This window comes from Ipomoea triloba, chromosome 10, assembly GCF_003576645.1.
Source record: "Ipomoea triloba cultivar NCNSP0323 chromosome 10, ASM357664v1".
In the NCBI taxonomy this organism is placed as follows: Eukaryota; Viridiplantae; Streptophyta; class Magnoliopsida; order Solanales; family Convolvulaceae; genus Ipomoea; species Ipomoea triloba.
In genome coordinates, this window is record NC_044925.1 from 18,310,324 (window position 1) to 18,329,621 (window position 19,298).

The 19,298-nt window shown below is 30.6% G+C and overlaps 1 protein-coding gene and 1 non-coding gene across 2 annotated transcripts; one reads left to right on the plus strand and one right to left on the minus strand.

Annotated features, from left to right (window-relative positions):
• Positions 1-975: 975 nt before the first annotated feature.
• LOC116031343 (F-actin-capping protein subunit alpha) lies at positions 976-8,745 on the plus strand. Its single transcript, XM_031273501.1, has 10 exons — positions 976-1,269; positions 1,385-1,500; positions 2,498-2,587; positions 4,343-4,407; positions 4,872-5,033; positions 6,820-6,898; positions 7,070-7,147; positions 7,880-7,954; positions 8,040-8,075; positions 8,288-8,745. Exons 1-10 carry the CDS (start codon positions 1,143-1,145, stop codon positions 8,393-8,395), a joined length of 936 nt encoding a protein of 311 aa, XP_031129361.1. The 5' UTR covers positions 976-1,142; the 3' UTR covers positions 8,396-8,745.
• Positions 8,746-13,591: 4,846 nt separating this feature from the next.
• Positions 13,592-13,663, minus strand: TRNAE-UUC. Its single transcript has one exon. It is a non-coding gene; the product is annotated as a tRNA-Glu (tRNA).
• Positions 13,664-19,298: the final 5,635 nt, after the last annotated feature.

The window sequence follows — 19,298 nt, forward strand, 5'->3', positions numbered from 1 at the left end:
TGTTTCACACATTTGAAGCTGAATTCGTTGGAGGAATTAATACTTCTTTAATATCATTGATGAATTGATTAAACGTAGTCAAGACTGACTTTGGTTGAAAAGTCTTGCACACCACCTGAGTATCTGTTTTCATTCTTCCGTTCATTGACAATATTTCCATCGAGCTAAACTGCAGATGCTCTTTTTCATTGTCATCTTTGTCACCCAGGATAAAATTCACATACACCATGACCAATTTTTATGTTTTGCACTTATAAAAAAAAAAAAAGAACTCGTCAAAAGAAACGAGAGGAAAACAAACTCGTCACACGAACGAGAGAAAAATCCAAAAAACCACAAACACAAAAGAAAAGGGAAGCAGTCATACACCACCTCAACTTTATTTTACGGATCCACTAAAATCAATCCAGCTCTTTATCCAGATCTGACGCGTGATGGCTTGAATCAGCCGTGGATGTTATGAAACTAAAAAGCAAAATACAAAGGGAAATAGGAGACCACGGACCAAGGACACCGCCGGCACGAAGCTCCGTTAAACACAGCCACGCGAAAAAACACCTAAAAACCAAGCAAGGTTTCGAGAGATCGAGAGAGTCTAACGCTAGCGTTTATGACGGCTTAAATCTGGGGTGAGAGAGAGGGGTTGTTAGAGAGGGGTTTACGGCGGCTTAAATCTAACATTGTTTTAGTAAAACTCAGAAGTAAAATAAGAGTTACATGTGCGTTTATTGAAAAGAAAAAAAAATGAATAAAAAGTTGTTTTAAAAAAAATGATTAAAAAGTTAAAAACTATAATATTTTATAATCTATCAAAACATGTTATAACAATCATAAACTATCAAAACATGTTATAACAATCATAAACAATGATATAGTAAAAGTATATAAAAAAAAGTGTACTATTAATAATTAAAAAGAAATGTAAATAAAGAGTAACATGGTGAGGGAAAGAGACTTACATTTTTTTTTTTCCAATTGTGTTTAGTGTTTACAGATCAAGCCACAAATGTGGGGGCAGAAGAGGAAAACGAGTGTGCAAAATCCTCAGAATTAGGTTGAAAGAGTGCGCATCCTTAAATGCTTCCATTTCCAGAATTGAATTGACTTGAATTTACAGACAGGTGTATTTATATGGTAATGAGATGTCAGAAAACGAAGATTTTAACGACACCGAAGCAGAAGCGGAGCTCAGCGTTGAGCAGAAGGTGGAGATTGCCAAATGGTTCCTCCTTAACTCCCCCGCCGGCGAAATTCAATACGTTTCCAAAGGTAACGCCTTCCTTCTTTCTCTGTTAATTTCTACTTCTTCTGTTTTTGTCTTTTCAATTTTAGAAATTTAATTGCATTTTTAGTTTTGAATTTTTTAAAGTTTCTTGAGTTTCAGATATTCGAGCAGTGTTGAATGATGAGAATGTATATACGATGGCCGCTGAAGAGGCATTTCCCTTGTACAACAAGTCGCACTTGATTTGCCTCCAATTGCCCGACCGAACTGGAGATGTTAGTCCCTTTTTACCTCGCTTATCGTTTGTTTTTTTCTTTTTCAATTTCTGAAATTTTGTTCTTCTGACTGTCATTTTAGGTACTTTGAACTGTTGGATTTCAGTTTTTGTACTTTTGATTTGTATGCACAGTCTTGTTTACCCAATGATCAATCCACAAGGCTAGGAATCAAGGGGTTCAAAAGATAATGTTGAAATTATTGCTTAAGTAAATCACCAGCATATGAATGTATGTCTTAATTTTTATCACAAGTTCAATTTATTTCACATTTCTAATCTAAACTTAGTTATTAATTAATCATAATTTAAAATCATTTTTTTTTCTTTCCATTTTTGGTCCCTAATGGTTTCGATTTTGGTGGTCTTTGTCCATTCTTCAATCTCCACTTTGCCCATTCTTGGACCGGACTGAATTAGCAGTTAACTAAGTTAGTGATGGAGATACAATTATGAGAATACTTTGTAAACAATGAAAGTGTTGACTAGGCAATTACAAACTTGAGAGGCAATATTGTCAAAATCGGACATTAGGGACCAAAAATGGTAAAACTCATTTAACACTTACATTGTACTCCACCATAGCTACTCCTTTCCTTCCCATAGCTACTGCTTTGATTACAAATTCGTTACAGATTTTTCTACCCAAAATGGCAAAATCTAAAGTTGGGCAGAAGAACATTTTGTACTTGATGACCTGCTGTCTGTAATGCACTTTTAGAACTTTTACTAATAAGATGGAAGTATGAGGGTAAGAAAAAATGGTGCATGAACATTTTTCCTTATTGAATAACAACGGCTGAAAGGTATAATCAATAAATTTATTGAAATTATGGATAAGCTGTGTTTTGTCTTTAATTTGGTATATTTCAGTTCAGTCTTATTGAATCTTAAGTTGGACCACAATGGTTGGATCACCTCCTTTGTTAACATAGATATAAAGCAGCCAGAGATTGTTGCAATTTTATGTTGAATTCTCTTGACTGTCATGTGTACAGGTGTTGATTACATCATTTGGAGAGATTAGTAAAAATGAGTATATTGATCCTAGGACTGCCAATGTTGCAATAGTTGACCATGTCAAACAAGTGAGTACTTTTTCCTCTCTTAAATTATCTTGGAATTTCAAATGTGAATGTATTTTGATCTGTTCTTGAAGTTTATTCTCAGTTTTGGAACTTATTTTTCAAGTTATCACAAGCAAAAAGATTTGAGGAGCCAACTGAATAATGCTAGAGCCTCAATGTGGGCTTTCAAACTCCACACTGAAGATGCTGTTTATTCAAGATTACCAAATCAGAAATTATACCATAAAATACAAATCAGCACCCACTTGGGGGCCTTATTCTGTTAACGAGTAGTTTTGTCACCTGTTTGAAACTTTGTTTAACTTTGAGAGGTGGTTCCTAGTATTAAAAACCCAATAATCCAATTACATAACAAGAACAAATATAAGTATTGGAAAATTTTTTCCTAAAGATACTTCAGGACATATAGATATGCCATCATATTAGAATAGGACTGTCATTATGTTAGAGTTCTAGTTAGTCTAGCTGGTTTAGTTATTATAGTTTGAATATCATTCAATGTCATGTAATCCCTATATAAAGGGTCTTTATAAGTCATATAATAGACAAAGAGATTTTTTGTCAATAATATATTCTAACATGGCATTAACAACAGGTTTGGTCCTGGATTAAATCAAACATGCTAAATCAAACACACTTTTGCTGTCATTCGGCCTTTTGCTGGACACACACAAACACATTCACCCTATTCTTTTCTTTCTATGATTTTTTTTCCCTTAGTTGCTTATGCACCAATTCCATTGATGGTAAAATCATTAGCATACTATTTCTTTTAATTCCATAAATATGTGAGTTCAAGTCTTCATGCTTTTTTGATAGATTACCAAGAAACATTTAGGGGTTTCTCTTTTGCTTGAAGCCTTTAGTAGCTGGCTTTTTTCTCTTTCAATTGGTTTTGCTTTTTAGGGTTGATTTTCCCTATTTATTGGATTGAGTAATATCTTCGTTTTTATGTTCTCACAAGATGAGAACAATGTCATCTCAAGGTAAATAGGGTTCATTTTATGAAGGTGGCTTCACGAGACATTTGGTACTTGTGATTTAAAATTACACTTTCTTTCATAAACTAATAAATAGGTTACCTTGTATTTTGATTACTTCATTTTTCCACTCTTCTTTGTATTACTTAACCTTGCCTTCCTTTTGGGTGACAAGGGAAACCCACAGCCACTACTTGAGGGTGTGCACTGGGTAAACCCCGCCTTGTGACCCTAGCCGGCAAAGGACCACAAATAGGTAAACCAGTCTAGGTTGCCCATAGCTGACCGGCTTAAACCAAGAGGGCTAGGATTCAAACTCGTGACCTTGTGGTTACAAGTTTTGTATCCTTAGCCATCTTGGTTGGGATTACCCCCAACCTTGCCTTCCTTATTTTAATAGCATGCATGTGACTTTGGACACTGGGTTGAAATTTATAAATTGCTTGTGTTTAGAATGAACATGCTATCACAAAAATGTTATGGAACTGGTTGGTATATGGCTATATGCCCCTTTTGCACAATTGAAGATGCAAAAGTGAAGGGTGAAATGTATATTTGCCACATGGTCATTAATTAAAAATTGCCATAGTGGTGGATGTGGAGTGAGCATAGCTATTGTACCTTCAAGTAACAAGTTCATTATCAAACTTATGTCCCCTTAACTCAGAACATGCAATTTATGATTTCATCCTTTTCTCCTTCAATAATACTCATAAAGCATTGTTACCAACATGTATTACTGTTTTAATTGCATCATGTGCTGAAACTTCTTTAGGTATGTAAAGAGGTTAGACCAGCAAGTGATGAGGAACTTCCATCAGCATATGTTGAAGATTATCGGTAATGCTGTAACTGTTTGATATCTACTACTACTACTACTACTGAATCATTGTAATTAAGTCACTTCCATTCATCAAGTGGCAAGTGAGCTCTCTTTGTGGGGAGGAATTTCGGGAGAACCCGGGTTCAATTCCCACAAGTGACAATTCCCCCTGGGCCAGCTCCTGTGCCTCTCGGAGCGAACGTGGGTGGACCCCGGACCGTTAAACGGACGGAGAGAAATACCCTGTAAATTTACCAAAAAAAAAATAAAAATTGTTCATCCAGAGGATATAGCATTAAGTACAAATAAATTAAAATGAGTTGAGCACACTATGCAGGCTACTCTGCATGTATTATTATTTGAGTGGATGATGCACTAGTGGCACTTCTATACCCCATTGCTGCTTCATTTCTTGTTAATCAAACTGCAGTTATCTATTTCATTTGCCAAATTTTATCTGATGTCACTCTTTGTTTGGCAGATGTGCCTTGGAAGCAGAAGCAACGAAGTATGTCAGTGAAGCATATCCAAAAGGTGTCTGTGCGGTATACTGTACCAAAGGAAAAGATGTGGAAGAACAAGGATCTAACTTCGAGCTTGTTGTAGTGATTTCAGCTGCTAGACACAGCCCTCAGAATTTTTGGTATGTCATAACTATCAAATCAAGTCCTACTAGTACTCTGCATTTTATCATCATTTCATCTTAATTTTTGTTTCTGCATTGTGGCCTGTTGTCCAGACTATTTTCAATGGTTTGGTGATTTTGACAATTTTTATTCAACTTACTCTGTTGCTTCACAGTATTGCATGATGCAATCACAGTTGTATTTGAGTGTTTTGAATGCAATTCATTGGCATATATACTACTTTTCCAAACTAATTAGGGGATTTAAATATTTGATGGCCATTTTTCAGTAACTATTGATCTTAAGGTTTTAGGACTAGAGAACTTAGCTATATATAGTTAACACCATGGTATCGAGTTTGTAATCAAGCTTCAAATTATTATGAATGTAAAGTTTCAAACCTTAATGTGCTGGAGACGTACCATCTTCCTGGCAAATAGAAAGTTTTTTTTTGTTTGAAACGAATGTGCAAGCTTTTGACAAATAACCCTTTATCTTTGAAACTTTATTATAGAAATGAAGTTCTTCAGCTAGATTGTCCTTTCCCTCTCCTTATTTGAAACATGAGAGTTTGAGACTCCTATCCCTAAAACCATACTAGTGTTTCCTTGTCAATACTTTGGATTTATTACCTTTAATAGCTATTTGATTTCGTCCACATTCCATGATCCACTTTGTTGGCTCCCTCTTAAGGTGGTTTTGAATATCAATTGCACTAAATTTCCAGAGTAATTGATGTTTCTTTGAAGTTCCCTTAGCTGACTACTAATCAATGTTGTAAAACTCAGCCTAGGCGGCCGCCTGCCTAGGTTCCCCTAGGACAAGTCGATTTTTCCGTTAATTGCCATCCTATTTGGCTGTCCGACTAATTGGCTGCCTCGGCCTATTAGTCAGCCAACTAGCCAGACAGATGGCCTATTTGGCCATTTATTTATTTTTATTTAATTAGGGTTGTGTAACTCAAAATGACGTAGCAAAACAACCCTAAAATCGGGTAAAGAAAAAAATGAAGAGCAGACAACCAGACTAAATCAAACAGAAGAACAACCCTTCAAACCTCAGCCTTCACCAGTTTTGCTGACCGCTGCACAGCTCACAATGACCCCTTGTCCCCATCGTCGGTCACAATCGAAGAAGCAGCTCCGCTCGCCATCGCAATCTGGCATCACCTGAGGTGTGGACGCCTTCAACAGTTGGTGACGACACTGAGTCACCACTCTCAGGACGCCATCAATAGCCAAACACCAGTGTCCAAGTTGCCGCCAGAGGTTTTCAACTTTTCTTTTTGGCTGACTCTTCCATTTTTGAAATTAAAAGTAAAACCCTAGTCACTTGGACTTTTACCTTTCCATGTTTTTGGGCCTTGGTTTTATTTTACACTAGGGCTTTATCTTGCCACTTCCAATCTTTGATTTTTATTTTCAAGTTGGGCACTAGCCACTAGGCACCCGCCTAGGCAGTGCCTTGTTCGCACCTAGCCGGCCTAGGTGCTAGGTGTTCATCAACCCCCCGATGGGTGCCTAACACATTTTACAACCTTCTAATAATTTCACTAGGTAGGCTCAGACACCCAGTCTCATCTCCTTCATAATACCGCAGGCTAATAAAAGAACACCAAAAAAAAAAAAAAAAAAAAAAAAAAAACGTAAACGAAAACAAAACTAAAACTAAAAAACAACAAAAGAAGAAAAGAGAGAAAAACAAGTGCTACACTTTTTACATGTTAATTGCCAATCTTATTGCATAATATGATGTTTGACTTGTTTCTTAGTAGAATCTGATGTCTTTTTGCCTATTCCGTAGCAATGGTAGCTGGCGATCAATATGGAGTGCTGAGTTTAAAGATGAGCTACAAATGGTGGAAGTGAGAGGGAGAATGCAGGTATGATTTTTTTTTCCTGCATTAATAATATTCCGACAGTTTCACTTTTTCATATGACAAATTGGCATTCTGATAAAAGGATAGAATTTGGTTTTCTACTACCAGTGCCCAAGTATCAAAACCAAAAAACATGATGTTTGCTAACATTTCCTTATTCCTACTTTGCTTCAGGTTGGTGCGCACTACTTTGAAGAGGGAAATGTCCAGTTTGATGCAAAACATGAATGCAAGGATACAACATTAATTCAGGTAAATTCAAACTAAATTGAAAGGAGAAAGACTGACACTGATCTTGCAGAAAACCTTTTGTGTTCCTCATCACAAACTAAAATGATTAAAATGCCAAAATAAAAATGAAATTTTGGCACTAGAGCAATTTGATTGGAAGATTAGAGATAGTAAGACTTATGAGAAACATAAAAGGATTAATTATGCATAGGATACATCATTAATTCAGATAAAGTCAGACTAAATTAAAAGAAGAAAAACTGACAGTGATCTTGTGGAAAATGTTTTTGCATTCCTCATCATGAACTAATATGATTAAAATGCCAAAATAAATACTCCCTCCATCCCATTTTACCTATCTTACTTTCCTTTTTAGTTTGTCCCAAAATGTTGTCCTCTTTCCAAAATTGAACATCTCCATCATTCTACTTTTCCCAATTTACCCTTATTAGTTTTGCTTTTATTTCCAAAAGTGAGAAAAGTGAGGGGTATAATTGAAAAACACATATCATTTACTACGTACTTTAATTCCTTAAAAAGCGTGTAAAAGCAAATGTGACAACCAATTTGGGATGGAGGGAGTAGGAGAGTTTTGGCACTAGAGCAATTTGATTGGAAGATAGCATGGGGTAAGATAAACATAAAAGGACAATTTTTATCTTTCAGGCTGTACTTACTAGATCATCTGCAGTTATGCACTGTCTGATTTTAGTTGATTGAATTTAATTGACTTGATCTGTGCCACATTGTCAGTCCCCAGATGATAGTGCCCTGTCCTTGGTCCACATTATTCGACAGCATGAGACTGAGTATCTGAATTCTCTTCAGGTTTGCATGCTTTACCTTCTTTCTCTTTCATTCGGCTTTCTTTTTAGAGTATCTACTGACATATTCCTAATTCCTTCACTGGCAGAAATCCTATTTGAATTTGTCAGATACTACTTTCAAGGTATTCCTCAAACTCATAACTTTTTCTTACATTTGCTCATCAATGTGGGATGGACACATAAGATGCCATTACAAAGCCTCCTTTGGACAAATGAGGAATGCAAATGCATAGTTTGGTCTATAATTTGTTAATAAATTTCTTTTATAAAAATAAAAAATATATGTATTTCTAATTATGAGCTTAACTTCTGTAACTATTCATAAATATTGCAGGACCTCCGAAGGAAGCTTCCTGTGACTCGGACATTATTCCCGTGGCACAACACTATGCAGTTCAACCTTGTGAAAGACATTTCCAAAGAACTTGGAGTCGGAAAATAGAAGCATTTGCCGTGTTTACGTAAATATTATTGGAACACAACAAGGCTTTTTCTTAAAATAGGGCAACTTCTCCTTCCCGAGTTTGCGAGTTTACATCCTTCTTTCTTCATCTGGTGTATTTCTTCTAGAGACTTCCATTTTCTTTGTTCCTTGAATTGCTTCATGGATGTGGGTTGTCTTGTGGAGATGAAAGTATTTCCTTTGAGTTGAACTATGAAACATATGTTGTTGAGAATTGTAAAGCATTAAAAGGATTGCCCATATTTTCCAGTGTGTTCTACTATATTCATAGCTCATTGGTAGTGAAGTGTATTGCTGCAGGATGAGGAAGTGAAAAATCTGATTTTTTTTTTGTTTGTTTTTGTTTGTTTTTGTTTTTGTTTTTGTTTTTTTTTTCTTTTGTTGTTTTTAAAGCTACATGTTGGTTTTGTGAATATTGGGTTAGTCAACAACAGGTCAACACGTATACATTGAATTGGTGAAAATAAATTGATAAAAGAGAAAGTAGAGGAAAAACGAAGAATAGGAAGGAATTGCTTGATTTTCTGATTGATTTGTTAAGTGAAGGAAAAATACATAAAACAGTAATTTGATTGTTGAAATTTTTTTTTTTGAATATTATCATGAGAGAAATTTAATTACGTACATTAACATAATATAGTAATATTTTTTTGAATACTATAATATACATCATATAGTAATATATATATATATATATATATATATATATATAGAGGCCACTGCTCCTTTGAGTTCACCCTCCCCATAAATACTCACCCCAATTATCTAGTCTAAAAATAAGTATTTTAAGAAAAAAAAAACCTCTTTTAATCTACACCATTAATCTCACTATTTAGAAGGTCAAGAACTCTGCACACGGACTCATATAACAAATAGGACTCATGTGATCATTAGTCTATATATATATATATATATATATATATATATATATATATATATATATATATATATAATACGCAAGGTAAAACTATTTTGTTTAAGAATCCATACAGGAATGGAATTGAATAAAATATTTCATTAATTTCGTGTATAATAAGGAATGGAATCATATGTTAATTTAATACATGATTAAATACAAGTGGAGGTCCCCCGACTTTGATGACACCGCCACTTTTAGTCCTCAACTTTTAAATCAACCACTTTTAGTCCTCCGACTTTGATGGCACCGCCACTTTTAATCCTCAACTTTTAAATCAACTACTTTTAGTCCTCTTACATTTTGTTTCTAGCCACCTATAGTCCTTCCTTTACAATTAGACATCTAATGTCATTTTCTCAAGGGCAATTCAGTCATTTCATAATTAATTTATTAAGTATTATGTTTCCTCATCAAAATAATTGAAGAAACCCTATTCTCCACTCTCCTTTGTTAACACTAAATTTTGGACCAAATGACTGAATTGCCCTTGAGAAAATGACATTAGATGTCCAATTGTAAATGAAGGACCATAGGTGGCTAAAAACAAAAAGTAAGAGGACTAAAAGTGGTTGATTTAAAAGTTGATGACTAAAAGTGGCAGTGCCATCAAAGTCGGAGGACTAAAAGTGGTTAATTTAAAAGTTGAGGACTAAAAGTGGCGGTGCCATCAAAGTCGGAGGACCTCCACTGGTATTTACTCTTTAATACATTAAAATAAAATATTAATATAGGTGTTATTTAAAAGTTTTTTATTAGAACTTTTTAATAATATATTTTTTATATATTAATTTTATTTGTATATAAAAAAACTGAACTTAAGTTGAAAAAGAATATACTGAGTGTTAGTTTAGTGTACCTTAAAAGTAGACCATGATTCATGGTATAATAAATATTTTAGGTAATCACTACTATAAATTAAATTAACATATATAGCATTTTTTGTAATTATTTAATTATGTAAAAATGATTGTAATTTCAAATATTAAAACATAAGTATTTTTTTTTAGGATGAGCGTGAAAATAGCACTTATGTTTTTGAATATTATCATGAGAGGAATTTAAGTACTTACATTAACATAATATAGTAATATTTTTTTTTAATACTATAATATGCATCATATAGTAATTTGATTGTTGAATTTTTTTTTAATATTATCATTAGAGGAATTTAATTACGTACATTAACATAATATAGTAATTTTTTTAATACTATAATATACATCATATAGTAATTTGATTGTTTACGAATATAGAATAAAAAAATACACAAGAATAAAATATTTTGAACCATAATTGAATTGCATGGTATATTATCATGAGAGAAATTTAATTACGTACAGTAACATAATATAGTAATATTTTTTTAATACAATAATATACATCATATAGTAATTTGATTATTGGAATTTTTTTGAATATTATCATGAGAGGAATTTAATTACGTACATTAACATAATATAATAATATTTTTTTTGAATACTATAATATACATCATATAGTAATATATATATATATATATATATATATATATATATATATATATATATATATATATATAATACGCAAGGTAAAACTATTTTGTTTAAGAATCCATACAGGAATGGAATTGAATAAAATATTTCATTAATTTCGTGTATAATAAGGAATGGAATCATATGTTAATTTAATACATGATTAAATACAAGTGGAGGTCCCCCGACTTTGATGACACCGCCACTTTTAGTCCTCAACTTTTAAATCAACCACTTTTAGTCCTCCGACTTTGATGGCACCGCCACTTTTAATCCTCAACTTTTAAATCAACTACTTTTAGTCCTCTTACATTTTGTTTCTAGCCACCTATAGTCCTTCCTTTACAATTAGACATCTAATGTCATTTTCTCAAGGGCAATTCAGTCATTTCATAATTAATTTATTAAGTATTATGTTTCCTCATCAAAATAATTGAAGAAACCCTATTCTCCACTCTCCTTTGTTAACACTAAATTTTGGACCAAATGACTGAATTGCCCTTGAGAAAATGACATTAGATGTCCAATTGTAAATGAAGGACCATAGGTGGCTAAAAACAAAAAGTAAGAGGACTAAAAGTGGTTGATTTAAAAGTTGATGACTAAAAGTGGCAGTGCCATCAAAGTCGGAGGACTAAAAGTGGTTAATTTAAAAGTTGAGGACTAAAAGTGGCGGTGCCATCAAAGTCGGAGGACCTCCACTGGTATTTACTCTTTAATACATTAAAATAAAATATTAATATAGGTGTTATTTAAAAGTTTTTTATTAGAACTTTTTAATAATATATTTTTTATATATTAATTTTATTTGTATATAAAAAAACTGAACTTAAGTTGAAAAAGAATATACTGAGTGTTAGTTTAGTGTACCTTAAAAGTAGACCATGATTCATGGTATAATAAATATTTTAGGTAATCACTACTATAAATTAAATTAACATATATAGCATTTTTTGTAATTATTTAATTATGTAAAAATGATTGTAATTTCAAATATTAAAACATAAGTATTTTTTTTTAGGATGAGCGTGAAAATAGCACTTATGTTTTTGAATATTATCATGAGAGGAATTTAAGTACTTACATTAACATAATATAGTAATATTTTTTTTTAATACTATAATATGCATCATATAGTAATTTGATTGTTGAATTTTTTTTTAATATTATCATTAGAGGAATTTAATTACGTACATTAACATAATATAGTAATTTTTTTAATACTATAATATACATCATATAGTAATTTGATTGTTTACGAATATAGAATAAAAAAATACACAAGAATAAAATATTTTGAACCATAATTGAATTGCATGGTATATTATCATGAGAGAAATTTAATTACGTACAGTAACATAATATAGTAATATTTTTTTAATACAATAATATACATCATATAGTAATTTGATTATTGGAATTTTTTTGAATATTATCATGAGAGGAATTTAATTACGTACATTAACATAATATAATAATATTTTTTTTGAATACTATAATATACATCATATAGTAATATATATATATATATATATATATATATATATATATATATATATATATATATATATATATAATACGCAAGGTTAAACTATTTTGTTTAAGGAATCCATACAGGAATGGAATTGAATAAAATATTTCATTAATTTCGTGTATAATAAGGAATGGAATTATATTTTAAATATTTTGTCAATTTTAGCCATAAATAAGGAATGATAAGGAATGCTAGAATTTCTGATAAGGAATTATTATATAATATTATGTTGACCGATTTCAAAATTTTAGGACTAAAATGAGCGGGAAAGCTAGCACTTCTGTTTTAATATATATATATATATATATATATATATATATATATATATATATATATATATATATATATATATATAGATATAGATATAGATACGGAGTATTACATTAATAATTCAATGATAAAATATTACATTAATAATAAAATAATGCTCATTCTATCTGCAATCATTATTACATGGATCATAGTCCATACAATTGTGTAGATCATAAATAAAAAATACATTTTTAATATACTAAAAATATTTTTTTTTTGAACCTGCCCCCTCCAACGTGGGGAGCAACCAAATGCCACTAGATCACAAGACCATTGGCATATATTATTTTTTTTAATACTACTAAAAGTACATTATTGATCTTGATTGTTGTAATTTTGACTGGGTTGTGTATACGGATTGGACCGTTATATATTTTGGGCCTTTATTCTTATGGGACTTGGTACCATATCCAACACTACATAATCGAGATCGAGTATGTTGCATGAAAACTTTATGAAGGTATAAATTTAACAAAAATGACTAGCATGTAATTTCATCGTTCAAATTTCTAATTAGCTCAACATGTAATGCCTTTCTTTTTCTTATAAACATTTTTATTTGAGTAATGAAAGTACATATTAACCATCTGGTTGATTGATAAAAATTTCAACAAAAGACTAATTATAAAAAAAGTAAGTGAAAGTCAAAAACATAATCAAACAAAATTAAAAGAGCATAGCTAAATTTTACAACTCTACAAGAATCAAAATAATAAAAATTAAATGCGTTCTAAAGTGAAAATATCACTCTAGTCAGAAATAAAAATGAAATATCCATCTTATTGTGTTTTGAATCTCTAATAATCTCTAATAATAAATATATAATCTGTACTTTTTAAAATTTATTGTTCAAGGAATTCTGGTATCACCAACGCATTATAAAAGGAACTAAAACACAATTCCGTTGCCGGGAATCGAACCCGGGTCTCCTGGGTGAAAGCCAGATATCCTAACCGCTGGACGACAACGGAATGATGAAATTCTGTGTTCTATTTTTCTATTAAGTCTTACATTTCGACCAATACAAAATATACAAAATACTTCTATTAAGTTGAGTATCAAAATGACAAAATTATTGAAGCAAGAACCCATGATTATCACAGAGCCTTAATTACCATATGCTATACTATGAAATTAATAAAATTCTTGAAATACATGAACTTATTAATTACACATTGAAGGCATTGCTATGTGTGGTTTGTGTGTGCTGCTAGTAATAATTTTAGGGAAAATGTACAAATAATCTATCGAACTATTTCAGAATTAACGATTAAGCCATCGAACTCGAATAAGCTCCAAATAAGCCACTGAACTTAGAAAAACTTAGCAATTAAACCATTGAACTCGAATAAGTTCCAAATAAGCCACTGAACTCAGCAAAACTAAGCAATTAAGATACTAAATCGAAAAAAAAATAGCAATTAACATTTTTAACAGGTCATTTGTCTATTCCGGCCACCGGCGATGACTTTTCCGGTGACCGGCGAAAACTTTCGGCGGCGACGGTGGCAGGAAAAGTCGTCGCTGGTGGGCGGAATAGACAAATGAACTGTAAAAAATGTTAATTGTTATTTTTTTCCGATTTAGTGGCTTAATTGTTTTGTTTTTTTGAGTTCAGTGGCTTATTTGAAGCTTATTTGAGTTCGATGGTGTAATTGCTAATTCCCAAATAGTTCGATGGCTTATTTGTACCTTTTCCCATAATTTTATTGGGGTGTAAATGAGCCAAGCGGCTCATGAGCTGCTCAAACTCAAATGTTTTAGGCTCGTGGCTTACGAGCTATATACATACATACACAAAATTATAATCGAGCGGCTTGTGAGCCTCTCGGTCAAAGCTCGGCTCGAGCCTACCTATTGTTTATTAAGCCCGAGCTCGAACTCGACTCGGCTCGTTTATCCCATATTCTAGTATGTGTCATTTGAATTTTTGTATATTTTCTAAAAACAAATAAGTGTAAATACAACGACCTTATCATTTTTTAAAATTGTTTCCTTATTTTTTTTTACTAGTATTTTCATTCGTGCGCTGCACGGAATGGATTTGTTATAATATTTTAAAAATATTTAGATCGATATACAATTATATAAATTATAACATTGAATATTATATAACGCAATTGATGAAATTGGTTGGATCGATTATGTTTTCTGATGTTTTCCTTACTTGAATTAGAGCAAATAATTGTCCAATTACCCGTGCGATGCATGAATAATTTTTTTATTATATATTTAGATAATAAATATAAATATGAAATTATAAAAATTTTAATATTGAACGTGTACATTTATTTGATTATAAGATTAGTGCAAAACTATTACTCAATTAATTAAATAATATATGACTTGTTTGTCTACAATTATCTTTAAAATATTGATATGTAATATGATTTATGTAATTATATTATTACTAAAATAAATATGGGAAAAATGAGAAATAATTTAATTATAATCTATACTATTAATAAAAACAATATTCTCAACTTTAAATTCCCACCCAAAACACTCATATACTGTTAAGTTTTGCGTAATATTGTAAAATATGGTAGTACAATTCATATTCGTAATACAATTGTAAATTAAAATATTACTATATATTATTACCTACGTTCCTATTCGTAATACAATTCTAGATTAAAATTACTAATCGTACATATATTTCCCTGCAATAAAAACACATGGTTGATGTTACGAACGACAACCCCCAAGGCCAGTTAATTTTATGAACGACAGGTGTGGGATTTGGTTTGCACCCCCCTGTGCGCGAGAGAGTGTCTCTATGCTATACAATTCAATAAGCCTTAGAAAGAATTTTGTATAAGTAGTTGTGCAAACCCACTTCCCAAACCAATGTGGGACAAAAGCTACTTGAAAGCTTTTTCTCTCCTGTAAACAAATAAATTTTGAATATATATATGGGATTCAAAATTCATGTTACAATATGTATCAATATGGGTGTGGGTACAATATCTCTGGATGATCTTCTGATTCTTCAATTGATGTCTTGACGCTCCATTGAAGGCCCCCCGGATCTCTAGTGGCTTGATCTTCAAAGAAGAACTTATATGTTTGTTCTTCTGAAGGGCCCCCGGGTTCAAATGGCTTGATCTTCAATTGGAGATTTTGATCAATATGATAGGCATGGAGGAGCTTTGGACTTTCAAGGTCATGGGGCTTTTATTTTCATGATCATGATCTCTAATTCTCTAAATAAGCTTCAAGCTATTTCTATGATTTTTCCTATGATGAATACATAGAAATAAAAGGTCCTATTTATAGCGGTAAGATAAAGAGTTTTGATAAATTCAAACTCTTTTGATATTATCTAATTAATAAATTAGATAATATCAATATTATCCAAATACATTTAAATATACTAATATTAAAAAAATAACAATATTTAGCAAATTTTCAGTGTCAACATCTCCCTTTTTCTAACTCAAGTGTGTTAACTTTGAGAACCAATTTCTCATTCACCCATTATCCTTTTTGAGCGTACAATATATCAAACTTTTTGTCTAACTACTAAGAACCCAAATCTACTTTGACCCGACCCGAATCGAAAGTGGACCCCACATATATTTGTACCACAATATAGCCACTAACATGCCATTTTATGCTATGTTTTCCAACATTTATTTGTCAAGAGAATATCAACGCTCTATGGTCAACCAACAATCACTCAACTGATTATCCCATTACTCCCAGGTGAATTTTTCTTTAATATAGTTATACTTACTGAATATCAAAATATAAGTGTACCTTAAGATTTTGCAATAACTAACCAATAAGTAATTAAATTAATGATATATAATGTAATGCAACTTATCTACATATTGCATTTAAACACTTATTTTAGAACACTGAATTTTTGTGATATTTGTTGCATGCAAGGAAGACTCGTGTAGATTGCTGAAAAAACCAGTTTTTAATTATGGTCAATTGTACATGGCTTTCTCCCGAGTCACCCATCCTGATAGCCTGAAAGTGTTAATTAGTTCTAGACGATTATGGACAAGATTGTGTTGCTACTACAAATGTTGTTTACAAAGAGGTTTTCAATAATGTGTAAATACAACCGGTGATATTATGTTTTTTTCTAAGATGACAAAATTGCAATATATCTACACAAAAATATATCTTCCATACACATGAATTAGAATAGCAATTGAATAATATAATTGAGTTACTAGAGAACGAGAATATTTGCCTAATTTATAAAAATCATAAACAATGATATATAAAATCTCTAAAGTTCTAGCACCGCATGCGTACATTTACTGTTTTTTAAAATTTAAAATATGTCTTTACTATTGATGATGTAGACTATTATTATTGAAATATTTTCTTTCCCTTTTTAATTTATTTTTACTATTGATGAAGTAGAATATTATTATTGAAATATTTCCGTTTCATTTTTAATTTCCGTTCCATGGTTTAAAATTGTGAAAGATTTACGATTTAATTGTGATTTGATTTATTCTATTAAATGCAATGATTTGACCATTTCCTTTTCCATTTTAATTAATTATGGATATTTTTTTTATTTCCAGTCAACTATTAATATTCATTTCCTTTTCCAATTGACATAATTTCCGTTCTCTTTTCTATTATTAATTTTCAATCAATTATTAATATTCATTTCTTTTTTCAATTTACCTAATTTCCGTTCCATTTTTAATTGATGATGTAAAATATTATTGTGAAATATTTCCGTTCCATTTTTAATTTACCTTTACTATTTACAATTAAATGCATACTTTCAAATATTAAATTGTTTACGATAAAAAAAGATTACAATTAAATTATTTCCCTTTTTAACCATATTTATTTTAGTAATAATATAATTACACATAGATTTTTTCAAGATAATTGTAGACAAACGAGTCATATATTGTTCAATTAATTGAGTGATACTTTTGCATTAATCTTATATTCAGATAAATGTACACTTTCAAATATTAAAATTGTTTATAATTTAATTTTTTATTTTATTATCTAATTATATAATAAAAATTTTTTATTCATGCATCGCACGGATAAATTGAGAGAGGAGCGAAATTGATTTTTCAGATTGAGTGAGAGGGGGGAACGGTCGTGGTAGGGGTGGGTAAATTATGCTATGGACCCGGGTCCACCTTGCAAGGTGGACTCGTGTTCATGTTCATAATTTTAGAACTCTATGTTTACAATTTTAAAAAAAATTAAATGTATTTTTTAAATATTAATAAATAAATTAGCTTATCCAATGTAGGTTTTTTTTTTAATTCCAAGCTATACAGTTTTCATCTGATTACCATATTATTTGCAAACATCATTATTTTACTCTAAGAAGTCTAACTATAACACGTTAAAAAAATTAACCAAATTAATTACACAGATAAAACCCTAAGGATAAATAAAGTGTAACCTAAAGAGCCAAATTTTGACATGTTTAGGTAGAATTATAGCTCTTAACACATTATACAGCCCAACTATTAGGCAAAAATACACAACAAATAAAACATGCCCGCAAATCAAACATTCATGAAATAAAGTTAATCTATACACTTTAAAAAAAAAAAAACAGAGCTAATCTATACATACCTGCTTTAGAAATATCTTATAATCCATGAAGTACTAAGGTTCTGGATATTTTATTCCAGTAATTCTGAATAAAGCACTAAAAAATTATAATTCTAGATTAATTTACTTCATTAGTGATGTAAAATAAGTATAAAAATTTACAATAACAATATATAATATACTACCAATGTCTTATACAAAAAGGTTTTCAATAATGTGTAATTCAAAACAGTTACATTGATATACTATTATGTTTTCTTTTTATACAAAGATGACAAACTTGCTATATATTTACATAGAAAATATATCATCGATCTGTATAAATAATTTCTATAACTGAGTTGCTGGACAACGAGATAATTAGCCCAATTAATAGAAATCATAAATATTGATATATAAAATGTCTAAAGTTTCAGCATCGGATGCATATGTATACACATTGACTATTAATTGGGGCAATTATTTGCTCAAATTTAAGCAATGATAACATTAGAAAACATAATCGATCAAACTCAATTCTTTAATTGCACTAAATAATATTCGATATTATCATTTACATAATTGTATATAGATCTAAATATTCTTAACGTATTATAGCAAATCCATTCCGTGCAACGCACGAGCGAAAATACTAGTTATTCAAAATGAGAAATAATTTAATTATAATTATTATAAAAATAAATTCAACGACTAATGTGTAGCTTAATTACCATAATAGTTATTAGGCAATTATTATTAGTCAATTACACTAATATATCTAATATATGTGCAATTATACTTTTATACCTTAAGTATATTCATTTTCACCATACCGCATTTAGTTTTTTCTAACAACCCATGTTTAATTTTTTTTTTTAAGTTTAAATAATTTAAAGTTTTCAAAAGGAAAGTGTAATTATTTTTTTTCAAAATTTTTAAATAATTTTAAGTCAATTAGTAATATCCTTTTTATTTTTCAACTTTCTTAATTTTCGTTTCTTTTTTCATCAGGATCTTTTTATATTTTCAATCATTTAGCAAAATCACTTAATATGGAAAATA

What these genes read in the sequence shown, in the direction of transcription:
- LOC116031343 (XM_031273501.1), top strand. Translation starts at nt 1,143, where the DNA reads ATGTCAGAAAACGAAGATTTTAACGACACCGAAGCAGAAGCGGAGCTC. An exon ending in TGCCCGACCGAACTGGAGAT is followed by an intron (nt 1,501 to 2,497) that starts GTTAGTCCCTTT and finishes TCATGTGTACAG; the next exon opens with GTGTTGATTACATCATTTGG. An exon ending in AGGATACAACATTAATTCAG is followed by an intron (nt 7,148 to 7,879) that starts GTAAATTCAAAC and finishes CCACATTGTCAG; the next exon opens with TCCCCAGATGATAGTGCCCT.